Below are 17,374 nucleotides of genomic sequence, written 5' to 3'. Positions count from 1 at the left end.
GTCAGTCTCAAAGGTACAAAATATGATATACATAAGTTTAGAGTCCTAGTTGTTCCAGTAAGGAGCTAAGTGACTTGGGTAATGCATTTTTAAACTCTCTGGTCCTCAGTTTCATCACCTATCAATGAGGATGGGAAATAAGGGATCATAATTAGTAGCCCCTATCAAGGTGGTTAAGGTTAGCTAGGTGGCAATGGATAGCCTGCAGGGCCTGGAGTCAGGAAGACTCATCTAGCTGTGTAACCCTTGTATTTAACCCTGTTTGCCTCATTTTCTTCATCTGTAAAAATGAGTTGGAGAAGGAAATACTCCATTATCTTTGCCAAGAAAACACCAAATGGCATTGTGAAGAGCCAAATATGACTAAAAGAACTGAAGAAAATAAGCTGGTTATGAAGATCAAATTAGATAATGTATGTGATGTACTTGTATACCCTAAAACTCTATATAAATGCAAGTTATCATCATTATTATTATTAATCTGTAAAATGAGACTAATATCTGCCCCATCTTATTCACAAGGTTTTCATGAGGATCAAATAGAATGATGTATGTAATATCCTTAGTCACCAAAGACACTATATATATATATATATATGTTATCCTCATGACCGTGTAACAGCTCCAAGTCTATAGTGATAGCAGCAGTCTGCTCTTTGTATGATCTCTTTCTAAATTATATCAAAATTACTTTCATTGGCATGTTGTCAGCATACTTTGGAAATCCTGGGTTGAATGAGCTCTAGAGGTAACTAAAAGTCCCGCCATCTATCTCTCCCTACAGTGCTACGTCAACCTCCTCTTTTGGTATCAATTCTTTTGTGGTTTTTCGGGTGCCACGATGATCGATTACTGGCAGATGATATTCTTCAACCTCTTCTTCACCTCCTTACCACCCCTCGTCTTTGGGATCCTGGATAAAGACATCTCGGCTGAAACCCTCCTGGCTCTGCCAGAACTCTACAAGAGTGGGCAGAATTCTAAGGTAAGGAGCGTGGGCCTGTAGTTCTCAGGGTAAGCCCCGAAGGGTCACATTTCTTAGTGCAGGCCCCAGTTAGGGGATTCAAGTAGTAGATAAGCCCTGTGTTTGGTTGTGGGAAATAACAAATATAGAGAATAGGGTCTTCTACTGATTGCTGGACAGAAATTCCTAGATCAAAGGATCATAATAGCTGGCATTGGTGTAGTTATTTAAGGTTTGCAAAGCACTTTACAGGGGTTATCCGACGTCATTCTCAAAACCCAGGGAGACACTCTTTTTGAAGCACCCAATATGTCTAGGTACTACACTGTGTTTGGGACAAAAGAAAGGCAAAAGAGAGTCCCTGTTCTCAAGGAGCTTACAATCTCAAGGGGGAGACAACAAACAATTCTGTATAAACAAAATACATGCAGGATAAATTGGAGATTATCAGTAGAAGTAGTTGCTATTATTATCCCTATTTTGAGGAAATTGAGTCAAAGAATTTAAGTGATTTGTTCAGGGTCACAATGAGGTGGCACAATGGATAGAGTATCGGATTTGGAGTTTGAATCTGGTCTCAGTCATGTTATTTACCCTCTTTCAATGTCAGTTTCTTTATCTGTAAAATGGGGATAAATAATAGCACCTACCTCACAGAGTTATTGTAAGGATCAAATGAGATAGCATATGTAAACCTTTTCTTTGTTTCTCTGAAGCAGGATTTGACCTCAGGTCTTCCTGACTCTAGCACTGTTTGCACTGTGCTACCTAGTTGGGCTTCATGGAGAAAGTAAGACTAGAACAGCACATTTAAGAATGGGGAAGGTTTGAGCAGATGAAGAGGAACACATTTGGAGTAAGAGGAAGCATTTTTGCCTAGTATTCCCAGGGTACCAAATTCTAATGGGTAACACTAAGGAAAACTCACATGAATCCATTTCTAGCCCAGAGAAGCATGGAGAGGTCTGCAGACATTTGAGACTGGAGATGACCAGGACCCTGACTCAGGGACAGGTGTGGTGGATAGGACTCCCATCCTCAGAAAAAGAGGGCCAAGACACAACACTAGGGTGGGAATGACTTGGGCCAGAGGAGATCCCAAGGAATCCCTAAATTAGCATTGTGTGCAAACCAGATACCATGGTGCTCTATCACTAATTACCTAATTCCTGTTCATGGATCCAGAGTAGAGAAGAGCTGTTGCAGTCTCAAGAAAGCATGGGTCCACCCTGCCTGTGTAATGAGCAAGAAATAAACTCTGGAAATGTATTTGTGTGGTTCTGAGCTCAAGAGCAGAGGAGCAGGAACACAGCTCTAGCCTTTAATACAGCATCTAAGCCTATAGCAGAATTACCAAGGCAAGAGTCCCAGACCAAAGCAGAGAGAACAGGTCAGTCTGCAGAGCATCCCGTGGGTTAAGAGTGACTGAGTCCAGTAGTGGTCTACTGAAATTTAATCACACACAAGTCAACAGACTCAAATCTGGATCAGGAACTGCCAGACCTCGAGCCAAAATGTCAATGAACAGACCACTCTTTGTATGACATCAGCTGGAGATCATTGAAAACTGACAAGTCACCATTGAGCTATGAAAGTAGCAGTAGAATAGAAAAGTACAGAATCTTGGGTCAGACATCTCCTTCCCACCCACACCCCACCAAAGTGTGTAGAACTCAGACTAACAAAGTCCAAAATCAAGAAGGAGTCTGGAAGAACAAGAAAATGTAAAAAGAACTCAACCATAAGAGGAGCTTCTATGGCGATGGAAAAGCTCAAGACACACACACACACACACACACACACACACACACACACAGGACTTCAAAAAAATTTACAAATGAGGCCTCAAGGGAAAATGTTTATTGGACCCAAGCCCATAAAGAATGAGTCAAAGAGTTTAAAAGAGAGAGCTTAAAAATTATTTTAAAAACCAAATGAGCACTATGCAAGAAAACTACAAATAGAACTAACAGATTGGTAAAAAGGGTACAAAATAAATGGAAGCTAATGACTCTATAATGACTCTATTAGACATCAAGAAATATTAAAACAAAGTCAAAAGATTGAAAAAACAGAAGAAAATGTAAAATAGAAAAACAACAGACCTTGGAAAACAGATTGTGGAGAAATAATTTAAGAATCATTGGTCTACTTGTAAGCTGAAAACAGAAAAAATAAAAAAGACCATAGACATTCAAGAAATCAAGCTTTAAAACTTCCCAGATATCTAAGAATCAGAGGGTAAAGTAGAAATTGAAAGAATCAGCTAGTCACATTCTGAAAGAAATTCCAAAATGAAAACTCCCAGGAATATTATAACCAAAATCCAAAGTTCCCAGATCCAGGAAAAAAATATTGCAAGCAGCCAAGATAAAAAAGAATTCAAGTGCCAGAGAGAGATGGAATAATGCAAGACTTAGCAGCCATCATTATAAAGAAACAGAAAGTCTGGAATATGATATAACAGAAGGCAAAGGATCTGGGCTTACAACCAAGAACAACTTTCCTAGCAAAATAGACTATAATCCTACAGGACAGAAAATAGATCTTTAAATTAAATAGAGAACTCTCAAGTTTTCCTAATGAAAAGACCAGAACTAAATAGAAAATTTGAAATATAAACGTAGGAATTTAATAAAAGAATTTTTTAAAAAGACAAGCATAAATGAGAACATAGGGACAAAACAAGGATAGGTTGTTTGTATTCATATATGGGGAGATGATACATGTAAGCACTCAGAACTTTATCATCACCAAGTATCTTAGAGGGAATCCTATTAGACAGAAGTCCTAAGTATGATTCTATTCTATTTGGATGATATCAGAAGAAAAATGGAAGAGTGATAAAGCTCAGTGCATGGGGACAAGTAGGAAAGAAGAGAAAGAATGGAGAAAATTATCTCACATAAATGAAGTATACAAGGAAAACTTTATATAATTGAATAGGGGCAGGGGGAACACTTGAACTTCACTCTCATGTCAGCGATTCAAAGGGGGGAAGAAATTAAATAAATAAACACACACACACACACACACACACACACACACACATATATACACACACAGTTGGATACAGAAATTAATCTTACTCCACAGGGAATTAGGAGGAAAGGGGCTAAGGGGGAAAAAGAGAACAAAAGAGAGAATAGATTGAACGAGACAATAGTCAGAAGCAAAAGATTTTTAAAGAGAAAACATTAGGAAAAAAAGGAAAGAAAAGCATAAGAGAATGGAAAAGAGGGAAATAAATAGCAACTATAACTGGGAATGTGGATGAGATGAACTCACCCCTAAAACAGAAAAGGATAGCAGAGTGTACTTGAAAAAGAAAGATACACATAGAGTTAAAATAAGGAGCAAATCATGATGTATTATGCCTCAATAAAAGTAAAAAGGTATCTTTTTCTCAGATAAAGAAAAAGCAAAAATAGACCTAAATAAAATTTATGAATGAGGAAACTATGTTTTACTAAAAGGTACCATGGACAACAAATTAATATCATATGCACCAAATGACAAAACATCTAAATTCTTAAAGGAAAAGTTAAACTGTAATAGTAAAGAACCTCAATTTACCCCTCTTGGGCTTAGATAAATCTAACCATAAACTAAACAAAAGTAATGTTAAGAACACAAAGAGAATTTTAGAAAACTTAGATATGATAGGCCTCCAGAGCATATCAAATGGGGAAAAAAGGAATCTACCTATTTCTTAGCTGTGCATGGCACATCTACAAAAATTTGCCAGGCTAGAAGAGGGAAAGAAGTGTGGATCAGTGGAGTGAGAAGGACTGAGTTCATATCTCACTTCTTCTAGTTATTACCCATATGACCTTAAGTGAATCCCTCAGTTTCTGGGCCTCACTTTCCTTACATATAAAATAAAGGAGATAGTCAAGATGATCTCCAAGGTTCCTTCTAGCTCAAAATCTTATTATCTTGCCCAAACTTACATAGAGGATGAACCTAGGCTTCCTCATTGTTGAATGAAGTATCTGGGCTGAAGCAGATAATCTCTGAGCTCTCTTCCAGCTCTCACATTCAATGAGTCTGTAATTTTCTATTAGTCATTAGAGGTCAGCTTTGGTGATGGTAACTTGGATGAATTCCTTCCCCACAGTTATACAAGCTGTCAACTTTCTGGATTGCTATGATGGACGCTTTCTATCAGAGCCTCATCTGTTTCTTTATCCCTTATTTGGTAAGTTCCATACCCACTTTCCAGTCTTAAACCTGGAGTGAGTATTTCATCCTGTTTTGGCACATGAATTTGGTATTCTGCAATGTGTAGAGTTGAGTTTAGAGACAAAGTATCCCCATAAATATGGGCAGCTACCACCAAGTGAACAGAGACACCTGTCTTTGGATGAGAGAAAACCCAATACAATTTAACAAGAATTTATTAAGTTCTTACCTTGTGTAAGTACCCTCAAGAAGTTCTGGTGCTAGGGAGATCCAGGCCAATTAGACTTACCTTGTATAATCAAAAGACCACAGATGTAGAATTGGAGGTAATTTATAGATCACCTGGTCTAAAATCCCATCACTTTCAGATGAGAAAACTGGAGTCTTGAGAGAGGGTGAAATTAACCTAAGGTTATACAAGTAGTGAGAAGGCAAGCTTCAATCCCAAGTTTATATTCCCCAGTGCCTAGCTCAGTCCTAGGCACATAGTAAGGGGCCAGCAAATGCTTGTAGAAAGAGTGAATCATTTAATCCAGACAGCACCTGGAGAATCCACTTCTGGGTATCTACATAGGCCATCTTGCATGTCTAGAACCTACTCCTTACTAGGCTTGGTTCAGGCACCAACTCCTGTATAGAGTATTCCCTGGTTTCCTTTACTGACTCCAAATGAAAATGATCTCACCCTATTAAAATTTCTGACCCTGAACACTTTGTTCTCTCTAATGTGTCTGGCTGCCACTGAATTAATGAATGCTCTCTCCCTAGTAAAAAGGCCCACATCTGACTTGCATTTGCAGCCTTGCTCCTTCTCATAGTGACTTCTTCCTGATCAGAAATTCTCACCCCTCTCAAATACCTCTTCTCTCAGACAAAGACTTACATGTTTATCATATCACACCCTCTCCTATGAAGCCAAGGGATAGATGGCCATTGCCACACAAACAGTGCCAATATATGCCTCTTTTGTGTTTTTTTTTAAAATCCATCTTTTTTAATTCCCATTCCTCCTCCTCCCCCACCATAGAATATAAACTCCTTAAGGGAAGGGATTGTGTATCACTTTTGTATTTGTATCACCAGCACCTAAAACAGTGCCTGACTGTCAATTTGTCAATCTATAAACACTTATGAAGTTCTCAGTACGTGCCAGGCACTACTCTAGGCACTAACATAAAGATGTAAGTGAAATAGCCCCTGCCCTTAAGGAGTCTAGCCAGGGGAGATGGCATATACATAGGATTATAAGGTTATAGGATCCTGTATGAGCACATACATAACATGTACAAAATTGACCCAAAGTAAGTTAGAGCAGGAGGACACTAGCATCAATGAGGGAAGGACTGGGACATGGTAGATGCTTGGTAAACACTTGTTCAATCAAACATATCTGATGTATTCATGTTGGTTTTGATTTTTAATTAAATGATTTACTGGTGCTCTTTTTTTTTTAATATCTCTACTTCTAATGACTCTTCTTCCCCTACTCCAACCAAGAATGCTAGATAAGTGAAGCTAATTTAACTTTGTCCATATCTGATAAGATATGCTTCATCCACACCTATAATCTCCATATGTCTCTTTTGCAGACCTACAAGGACTCTGACATCGGTGTCTTCACTTTTGGAACACCCATCAATACCATCTCCCTCACCACAATCCTGTTACACCAGGCAATAGAAATGAAGACATGGGTATGGACACCATAGGGTCATAAATTTAGAGTGAGAAGGAACCTTAGAAGGCATAGCCCCATCATTTTACAGATGAAATTACCACGAATCAGAGAAATTAAATGGATTACCCAAAATTGAGTTGTTATAAGTCAAAGCTGGGTTCTCTGACTCCGAATCCACCATTCTTTCTACTGTACAAAGTGATTTCCTAGTAATTACCTCTGCAAGTATTTTGGTTTACATTCAATTAGCTGTCCTCTTATGTCCTTTCCAATTATAAGATGCTGCAAGTCTATGAGGGCCAGGAGACAGGTTAGGAGGATTCTGAGTTGGTTCTGCATTTAGCCTTAGCCTTCACGATTTGGCCATTCTCATCTTTTTTTCACACTATTGTCTTCCCTCTAGCCATTCTGTGTTACAACTAAACTAGATTGCTAGTCATTTGTCTCATCCTATTCCCTCCCACCTCTGTGGAGCTATGCAAGTCATCCTGCATGACTCAAACACATTCCCTATTGAAAACCTTCTCTTCCTTCAAGCACCTTGAAGGTGCTATTCCTGTCCTATTTTTAAAGTCTGCCGCGATCCCTCCAGGTTCCCAACTGAAAGTCATTTATCCTTTCTCAAATTTTCCAAAACAGTTTTGTCTTAATTTCCCTTTTTGCCCTTAACACTTTCTCCCTTGTTCTCAATTGACCAATCAACAAACACTTATTAAATGCCTACTGTGTGCCAAGCACCAAGAGTACAAATATAAAGAATGAAGAATCCATTCCAGGAGAAACAAGTACATATATGAAATAAAATACATAATGAATATAAAGAGAATAAATGCAAATAAATGTGAAGTAGTTAAATACAAGGTGGCTGAGAATGAGATAATGCTGGGTTTGGAGTAAGGAAAGCCTTCATTCAAATTTGGCCTCAGACACTTCTTAACTGCGTGACCTTGGGCAAGTCACTTAACCTCTGTTTGCCTCATTTTCCTCAACTGTAAAATTGAATTAATAGTAGCACTTACCTCCTAGGGGTGTTGAAGATAAAATAAGATATTTAGTACAGTACCTGACATATAGTAAATGCAATATAAATGCTAATATTATTATTGTTATAATAAAAATTATTATTATTACTATCATCCACTAGTAGACGAGGGGCTCAGGAAAGGTTTCATGTAGAAGGTAATGTTTTGGCCATGTCTTAAAGGAAGAATGGGACCTGGAGCTAAAGAGGGAGGGCATTCCAGGAAGGGGCAACTAAGGAGTGTACATCTACTACTGCTCCTCACGTATACATGAAACAGTAATTACCTTAATTGCAGGGACTTTTTATCTTTGTATCACCAGTGCCTGCTCTGTGACAAGCACTTAATATATGTCTATTGAACAACTGTTCACTTTTTACAAAGGGTTGTGTGACCATGGACACAATCACTTAACCATTCTGATCCTTGGTTTCCTCATCTATAAAATAAGAGATTTAGACTAGGTGATCTCTAAGATTTTTGTCTTTAAAAAGTTTAGAGTCTAAAATAGGAAGACCAAACCCAACAAACATGAAACAATGAGAAAAACAATGAGAAAACAGTTAAATCTGAACTATGAAATACCGATTATAACTGTGTTTGTTAATGTTGCTGAGAAGGGAGAGATTACTGACAACCAAAAGCCTTCTTTGAATGATAGATACTAACTGCATAGACAAATGAGAAGAAGATACTCTCGGAATAGGGGGAAGGAAGGGATGGAACACAAGTTTGTTAAAAAAAAAAAATAGTAAGTAGAGTGTTTGGAGAAAGTGAAGACATCAACCTCAAAAGATTAATGTTGGTGGGTAGTGGTTCCATGGACCATTCAATTCAACAAGTATGTATTAAGCTACCTATTATATGTAAGGAAAGAGGAAATGTGATATAGTGTATAAAGGCCCAGGCTTAGAATCAGGAAGACCTAACTTCAAGCTCTGCCTCATATATGCTAGCCTTGTGACTGAGGGCAAGTCACCTAATTAACTACCCAGTCCCTAAGAAGCAACTTTTCAAGACTGAATTTCAGATGCCTTGCTGATATGCATCCATTGGCTAAATTTCCATAACAAGAGCTTCTTACACCAATAAATCACATGTCCACCCCCCAAAAAAGTGTAAGGTATTGTGTTAGATATTCAGGAAGTCAAAGACAAAAAAAAAAAATGAACAATCCAGGCCTCCAAATTACATTGTAGTATAAAATGAGGCCAGATTTTAGAGGGACTTAAAAAAAGTTAATTCTTCCCAAATAGTGTGCCTTTATGATTGCAGAAACAAATTCAATAGATAGTAGAGAGACAATGTGGCTTCCTCCTGACATACTGATGCTCTTGGTCAGTGGACCTTCACCCACAGAGTTAAGCTAGGACCTGATTAACCCCAAGCCCTGGTCATAGAACAATTGAGCATAAAGACTTTCTTCTTATTGGAGTAACCTCTATGCATGATTCTCATTCAACTGTGCTATGAGTGGACTTTTTTTAACTCAGTAATACACAATCAGGCTACCATTGTAACCAAGACAGATGATGAGGCTGTTAAGATTTGGAAAATTTTTCTGATTGGTCATTCGATTCTCTTTACAAAGTAGAATTAACATCCTGAGCCATTTAACTGAATATGCTGCATCATTCATCTTTCAAAAAAGGCATTTTTTTCCATCTCCTCCATTCAGTTTTACAGTAGCAATCACTCGACAGAAGAAACTAAGTCAATTGTATCTCAGGCATCTAAGCCCCCCCCCCCAATTCCTCTTTTTGTCCATCGAGCCTGCAGTGCTCCAGCATGCAAAGAAATTGAACAGAAGACGTGATTCAGTGCCCTTGGAAAAGGAGTTAGTTGTCCAGACAACGGCACAGAAGTTGTCTTTTTGAAGATGCTATAAACAGGGTCCTCTTATTAAGGTACTGGATCTGTGATTTTGTTGGCAAAGGGAACTCTCAAATGAGGAAATTCCCTCCCCCAATGCAATCAGCACCATCTCTGCAACTTATAATCTTGGGAAGTTGCCTAGAGAGCTGAGAGGTTGGGGGACTTGCCCAGAGTCATGTATCCGATATGTATTAGGGGAAAGGGCTGAACCCACACCTTCCTGGCTCCAAGGCCCTCTCTCTCTCTCTACTATATCTCACTAACTATCAACAGAGTTATTTTTATAAAGTTAACACGAGTTCAAATATTCATATTTTTCTGATGATTCCCAGGACCACAGTAAGATGAAAAAGCTAGAACAAAAGACAAGGCAACCAATATTTATTAAGTGCATGCTGTGGACCAGATGCTGTTTCAAGCTCTGGAGATACAAGTATAAGCAAAAAGTAGTTCCTTGCCTCTCAGAGTTTAGCATTTCATGGGGGTGGGAAGAGCAGGGAATGACAATACACAAAAGAGATACTGGAGGTAGATTGGAAGTAGAAGGAGGAAGGAAACTGAGTGGCAGTATGGTGATGTCCTGAGAGTCAGAAGCAGAGCTGAGGTGGAGAATTAAGCATAGCCAGCCTGGGCCCATCCCCAAAATGGAGGCCCCAGGAGGAACTGAGGAGTAGTAGAAGGTGCCAGAGAGATGGAGGTATGTTCCATGGAGAGAATAAATCCTTTTCTTCTGTGAAGTTCGAGTTCAGTCAAAGAGCTGCACTTGAGGACCTAGAGGGCCACATGTAGCCTCAAAGCCACAGATTCCACACCCCTGTTCCAGGCAAAGAAAGCCACTAAGGTCTGGCAATGAAGCTGGAAGAATTAGAAGCAAAGCTAGGAGGACATGCTAACTTGTAGAACTGGTACCACTTTCTGTTGACTTTCAATATAATGTCACCACCTGTTTTCTCATTGGCAGACATTCATCCACTGGTCTGTGCTCATGGTTAGCTTCCTGCTTTACTTTGTGGTCTCCCTCCTGTACAATGCCACCTGTGTCACCTGCAACAGCCCAACCAACCCCTACTGGATCATGGAGAAGCAGATGTCAGACCCCACCTTCTACCTCGTGTGCTTCCTTACGCCTGTTGTTGCCCTTCTGCCAAGGTTAGCATATTTTGACTGTTCTTCCTACAACCACAGAGTAGCTAGGTGGTACCATAGTGTACAGAATGCCAGGCCTGGCTGTCAGGAAGACTCATCTTCCGGAGTTCAAATCTGACCTCAGATACTTACTAGCTTTGTGACCCTGGGCAAGTTGCTTAACCTTGTTTGCTTCAGTTTCCTCATCTATAAAATGAGCTGGAGAAGGAAATAGCAAACCACTGTAGTATCTTTGCCAAGAAAACCCCAAATGGGGTCACAAAGAGTTGGACACTACTTAAAACAACTGAACAACCCTAGAGCCACATCTCCTTGAACAATGCACCAACTTCACAATCCAGGAATTAGGAGCTCAGATTTCTCTGGGACATGCAGAGCTATTTTTAGTGATAATATGGAATAGTGAGTGTCATGAGCACTGAGCTAAAGGTTCAGAGTCTTGGGTTCTAGTCTTAGCTCTCCCATTGAGTAGCTTTATGACTTAAACAAACCATGTGACCTCTTCAGGTTATTTATAAAATGTGTAAAATAATACATCTTTCATTTCTATTCCCTCTCACCTGAGGTTATTATTGAAGGGGAATAAAAACAAATTTAAAAGCATTTTACAAAACAAACTAGTATTATAAGGCCTATTATTTTTTATAATTTCTCATAAAATAGTAATGATGTCTTGCATTTCTGCAGCAAAAACATTCTCCCACCTATCATATCATTTTTTTCTTGGCAATTATATTATGACATAAGCAGAAAAGGGCTCTCCATTTAACTAATGGGTAAGCTGAAGCAAAGGGAAAATGGTGGATTTATTCAAAACTAAGCATAATAAACATTAGTAGTAGTATATTATAGCAAACATTTATATTACACTTAAAGGTTTGCAAAGACCTTTACAAATATGATCTCATTTGTCTCTAACAACTACCTTGGGAGGTAGGTGCTATTATTACAAGTTCAATTACAACAAATGAGCATGCAAATTAAAATCCAGGCTCCCGACTCCTAGGCTCCCAAGACCAGACAACCTCCAAATAAGCCTTCTGAAAGACTGAGTCATTGTTCCTAGTGACTAATATAGATAAATGCTGCTAAAGGAGACATATCACCACGCAGGTCAGTGTCATAAATGATCTTAGAATTAGCTCTTGGAGTAAAATAAGATTACTGAGTATTAGTCACCGTTCAACTTGAACGAATTTATCAGCGTTAGGTAGAGGCAAGAGACTATCTCAGAGCCAAGGAGGACTTCTTTTGGGTAACCAGAGCGTGGAGGGAAGGAAAGAGGCATGAGCACATCCAGCAGGAACTTGGTGCCAAGCCCCAGGCCTTGGCTCACCCTCTAATCTTCTTCAGAGGTTCACATGGGCAAACCCAAATATTCATTGCACCTACCCAGATTTTCGTTTTCCTAGGCTTCAGCCAATCTGACACCTTTTCCTTGGACACAGATCCCATGGAGATGAAAGCAGAATCAATCAAAGAAAGAAAGGAATGTACTTTCAAAATAAGTCTCAGACAACATTTTCATCTATCCCCCTCATCATCCCCAACTCAGAGAAACAGGAGAAATAGCAGGGCACAAAGCTACAAAAATTACCTATTTCTTTTGGAAAGTTCATTTGGAAAACAGTTAGCATCATTCCTGGAAGATAAAGTTGTTCGGGCAGACAGCATGGTATGATAGAAAAAGCAATCGTTTTGGAGTCAGAGGATCCAAGTTTGAATCCTAGATCTGTAATTTAATAACCATGTTTCTATGGATCTCGGTTTCCTCATCTGTAAAATAAGTAACTCAGACTTGACCATTTCTTTTCCTTCCAACTCTAAAGCTTATAATCCTGTATGCAAATTAAGGAATCCATCAGGAGGGTGACAGACTTAGGAAATATTCATACAATCTTTCTTTTTACCAATTATATTCTCCTTAGATCTAAATTGTGATTCATTTCTATTTGCTTTTCAATGTGGTGCTCCATAGAGTTTAGCTGAGATTAATTTCTCTCTCTCTCTGCATAGGAAGTCTTTAGTGACTTTGTCCCTCTCAGTCCCACAACCAAGTTTCACACTGTAACTGCAATTTGGGCATTCATTGAAAGCATGATTTTTGCTCAGCCTTCAAAACTACCCAGAGTCATCTTTGCCTCTGTTCTCTCTCCTAAAAAGCTGCATCAAACACAGTTTAAAATTTTTGTCCCCCACCTTGGGGATAGAGCCAAATGTTGTGATCATTGCTGACTCAGAAGGATATAGAGCTTAAAGAATTCAGTCTTTCATTCTCTCTATTCAAGGTTAGAGGACCCTCATGTTCTCTCTAGGACATACTACATCTTGTCTTTTGTCAAGTTTGATTCCTGGAAGACTCAATTTCCTTAATTCCCCCCACCCCCAGCAAAACAGGTCATCCCTGGCTTCACCCTATAGCCCAGAAAGGTTCAGTCACCATCCAAAGGTAACAAATCAGTAATGAAGTCAAGTCTAGGACTCAACTTCCCTGACCACTAGTCCAGAGTTCTCTCCCCTATACCTTGCCTGTTGTAAATGATCAATGAGCAGTTTCTACAATACTCTATGTCAAAAGATAAGTCAGACTTACATCTGATCCTCTGTCTCCTTCCCGACCTAACTTCATGTGTCTTCCCTTCCCATATTCAAACTGAATTACTTTCTACCTCTCTCATCTTCTATCCCAGCCACCCTAGCCCTCAATGTATCCTGCTCCCTCTACCTTTGTACATTCTATTTCCTATGCCAGTAATATCATCTTCTATCTCTTCTCCTGCTGATTTCCTCCCCATCCTTTAAGTTCCAATGACATGGCACAAACTTCTCCTGATCCTCCTTGTCCATAGCAATAATTCCTTTTGGAGTTTAAATAGCACTTTGTTTTGCTCCTCTTCCCTTCATTTGTATCATAGCATCATCAGTTATAGATATGTTTGTGTCAGCTCTATACTTTGTAAGCACTTTGAAAGCTGGGACTGTCTTATCTAGACTTTCTATCTCCCCAACCCCTATTTCAGTGTTCTGCACAAAGAAAACACTTAAAAATATTGTTGGATAAATAACCTAACCTACTATGGAATCTTTCATAGCCCACTCAGTCTTTTGAGCCATCAGAGTTTGGGCATCAGACTCTCCTAGGACTGAAACATAAATTTTTTGAATGTCAACATTCCCAGAATAACAATGAAATATATTCAAGGGTTCAACTGATCTGGATGCCAAGATGGTATCCCCATTTTGAGACCTGTGACTGTAGATATTTATGTGTTGAGGCCTCATTATTTCTCCATCTCCCACTAGGTATTTTCTGCTGGCTCTGCAAGGGACCTGTGGAAATTCACCCCTCCTGAAAGCTGAGAAACTGGACAAACTTCCCAAAGAGAGAAAGGAGCTGGCTATTCAAGAGTGGAAGAGACAAAGAGAGAGACTGTCTACAACACACCAAACAGCTCCATCCCCTGGAAATGCCGACCTGAGCCACCTTCAGGTCCCCCGTTTCACAGAACAGGAATCAAGGGACAACTCCCCAAAAGACTCCTCCTCTCCCAGGAAAAGACATATTGGGGACTGGGTACTTAATAGAGACAGAAGTAGCCCCCAACCCTGCCCAGGTCATATGGAGTATAACCAAAGTTCACCTAGCTGTTCAGCAAGACCGTCCCCAGATGAACACCTCTTGGAACCTGGTAGACCCAAAGCTTTTGGAATGTTCAAGGGTCCACAGACTGGCCGCTCAGGAGCCTCAAACAAAGGAAGCCACCGTCGATCCCAGAGTTCCTTGACTATATGAAGGGTCTTGTACATAGCTGCACAAGCAGGGACAAACTCCAAACATGTTCAAATAGCATGTTATCTTGTGACCTCAAGCAAGTCACAACCCTTCCTGGGCAAGTAAGAGAAGACTGGGCAGTCTTGATGCCTTTTCCTATCAGAATAATGACCTCCCTGGAGAAAGAGCTGGTTCTCCTTATAGTTAAAAAATAATAATAATAATAATAGTATGCAGGCTAGAGAATGAGACTGGGGATTAGCCAGCCACTCTGAGAGTTTTCTGCAACCATCAAGCAGGCCATCTTACAAAAGGGAGTTATTTGTTTCTTTTTCAGGATGGAAAAGTATTTCCATATGTGGTGAGTTAGGACAATTCTTTAAGAAATGACCCTCAAGCATCCAGCTCCAGTAATGTGCCTGCAAACGCTGAATCACTCTAATGAACAGCTTGTGGGGATGTAGCTCTTCTTTCATCCATAATTTGGCCCACACCTCTGACCATCACCATCCCCCAAGCATTTCTCTTCTTGTGAGGAGAAGAAATAAAATTTGAGAAGACACAGGCTCAGAGTTGGAGCAAGAGAGTCTGAGTTTCTTCTAAAAATGAGCCCTTCCACCCAGAGGCCCAAACCTTCCTATATCCACTAATACCATTTAGCCTTTAAGATAAAACTTGTTCCTGCTCCACCTCACTCCCCTTCCCCATGAAGGCCAGATTTGAATTCATTACTGTGGATATGTATTTTTGGAGGAGGAGGAAGAAAAGATAGAGAGAGAGAGAGAACTAAGTATTAGTCACCGTTCAATTTGAATGGATTTATCAGCATTAGATATAGGCAAAAGGATAAAACAGAGACAAGGAGGATGTCTTTTGGGTAACCAGAATGTGATAGGGAGAGAAAGATAAAAAGTATATCCACAAGAACCATGCAGCCAAACCCAAGACGAGAAGAAGAAATAGGACAACATAGAAACTAACAAGAAGGGTGTGGCAGGATTCAGTCCCTCCTTCAATCAATCAACAAGTATTTATTAACCACCTGCTAGGACTACAGATAACCTTGTTCACCCAAAACTGGGAACATCGAACTTGATCACATCAAATTGATACTTGAGTTCATGTAGGGACAAAGAAAAAGAAGTCGTGCTTTACACTGTGAGTAGAAAGCTCAGGAAGTCCATTACCCTTAGGAGGGGTCAGGGGCTGAAAATATGAAAAGGATTCAAAGTGTTTTAATATGTTAATAAGTTAATGATAGAGTTGTAAAAAAATTAATTAAAATAAGCTAAAGATGTTTCAAGGATGTGCCCAACCATTTAAGGTTAATATGGAAGGCAGCTTTGTACTTCTCTGACTGTCTGTCAGAGACAAAGCACCAGACAGTCAAGACCAGAAACCTGTGTGATAATTCTTATGGTTTTATGGCCACAGGCGGGAGGAGAGGAGAAGATCGGTGATTTCATTAGTGTAGGGAATTCCCAACAAGGAATCTCCCTCTACTAGTGCAGATTAGCAACTCATCCACTCTTTATTCTTCAAGAGTTGCCTAAGCCACTGAGTGGTTGTGACTTGTTTAGGGTCACACAGTTAGCATGCGTCATAAGTGAGACTTGAACCCAGGTCTCCTTGACTCTGAGGCTAGCTTCCTATCCTTTTAGGATATAGAAATCCCTAGACCCTTGCAGTATCTGCAATCCCCAACTCATCATGCACCATGAAAAAGCCCTCCCTTTGGAATCTAGAACATGTCCCAGCTGCCATTTGGGAGGGTGCAGTTGACTGCCCCAGCTTTTTTTATTACTCAGTTCTAAAACTTGAGGCACTATTCAAGTCTTTCTGACCTGGTCGCTGTGCCTGGAACTAGTTTATCAGAGTATCTCTACCTCTCTCATCTACAATCCAGTGTCACCAGCACTGGACACCTAGTTAATTCTTGATGTTTTCTTTGATGCCAAGGAAAACAATAACAATGCACGCTTTTATGATAAAAAGGAAAAGGATGAAATGCAGAGGTCATCAATGCCTCACTTTCTACTTCCTGCATGTCTATAGATCTCTACGTGTCAGAAATCCACAAGGTCAGAGGCTGGCATACTATTTCAGAGGTGTAGGGAACAGACAACCAGAGCCTCTTGCCTAAATGCCAAGTTGCACCAAACACCATGCTGAGGGCAGAGCATTTGATGAAAACCTTGTCAAAGTCTCTGTCTCACCCCCCTCCCCCAATAAATAAATAAAACCAAATGTGATTATCCAACTTGCCCTCTTACTCAGGGGAAAGACTATATGGGGTTATTTTTTCCTTTTGTATCTGATAATTCATATTAATGGTTGTATTTAATGTATTTTATACTCTATCTGGTTTTGACTGACTAGAGATGTATCATTTCACTTAGAGGAAAAAAATAAATGGCTTTCCATAGGCAGCCATCAGTGGAAAACTTCTGTCAACTTGTTCTTTCATCAATACTTTCTTCCTTCTCTCTGAGCCCTATTTCTTTGATTAAGTTATTCACTCATGTATTCACAACGTGCATGGTCCAAACATGGTGCTACAAGAGGAACAGGAGAAATAGAAGACCTTCTTTCAGAAGTTGATCATCTACTTCAGCATATAAGACAAGAGAGGTAAAAACTAGGTCTCAATGGGCGTAGGGAAGTTTCAGATGAGGAAACTCCCTCTATCAATGCTGTTCAGAGCCTGCAACTTATAGGGTTAGAGAGTTGAT

General features: G+C 39.7%; 1 protein-coding gene across 3 annotated transcripts in view; it reads left to right on the top strand.

Annotated features, from left to right (window-relative positions):
- The window catches only part of ATP10B (ATPase phospholipid transporting 10B (putative)), a 316,520-nt gene extending 299,434 nt beyond the window's left edge, over nt 1-17,086 (top strand). For all 3 annotated transcript variants that reach the window (XM_072630895.1, XM_072630894.1, XM_072630896.1), the window contains 5 exons: nt 785-985; nt 5,085-5,165; nt 6,739-6,843; nt 10,686-10,873; nt 14,174-17,086. In XM_072630895.1, the coding sequence (XP_072486996.1) occupies nt 785-985; nt 5,085-5,165; nt 6,739-6,843; nt 10,686-10,873; nt 14,174-14,663 (1,065 nt within the window). In that variant the 3' untranslated portion in view covers nt 14,664-17,086. The remainder of the gene's footprint in view (nt 1-784; nt 986-5,084; nt 5,166-6,738; nt 6,844-10,685; nt 10,874-14,173) is intronic.
- The last annotated feature ends 288 nt before the right edge of the window (nt 17,087-17,374 follow it).

The sequence above is a fragment of the Notamacropus eugenii genome, chromosome 1 (assembly GCF_028372415.1).
Source record: "Notamacropus eugenii isolate mMacEug1 chromosome 1, mMacEug1.pri_v2, whole genome shotgun sequence".
In the NCBI taxonomy this organism is placed as follows: Eukaryota; Metazoa; Chordata; class Mammalia; order Diprotodontia; family Macropodidae; genus Notamacropus; species Notamacropus eugenii.
This window is presented reverse-complemented; position numbering and strand designations above follow the sequence as displayed.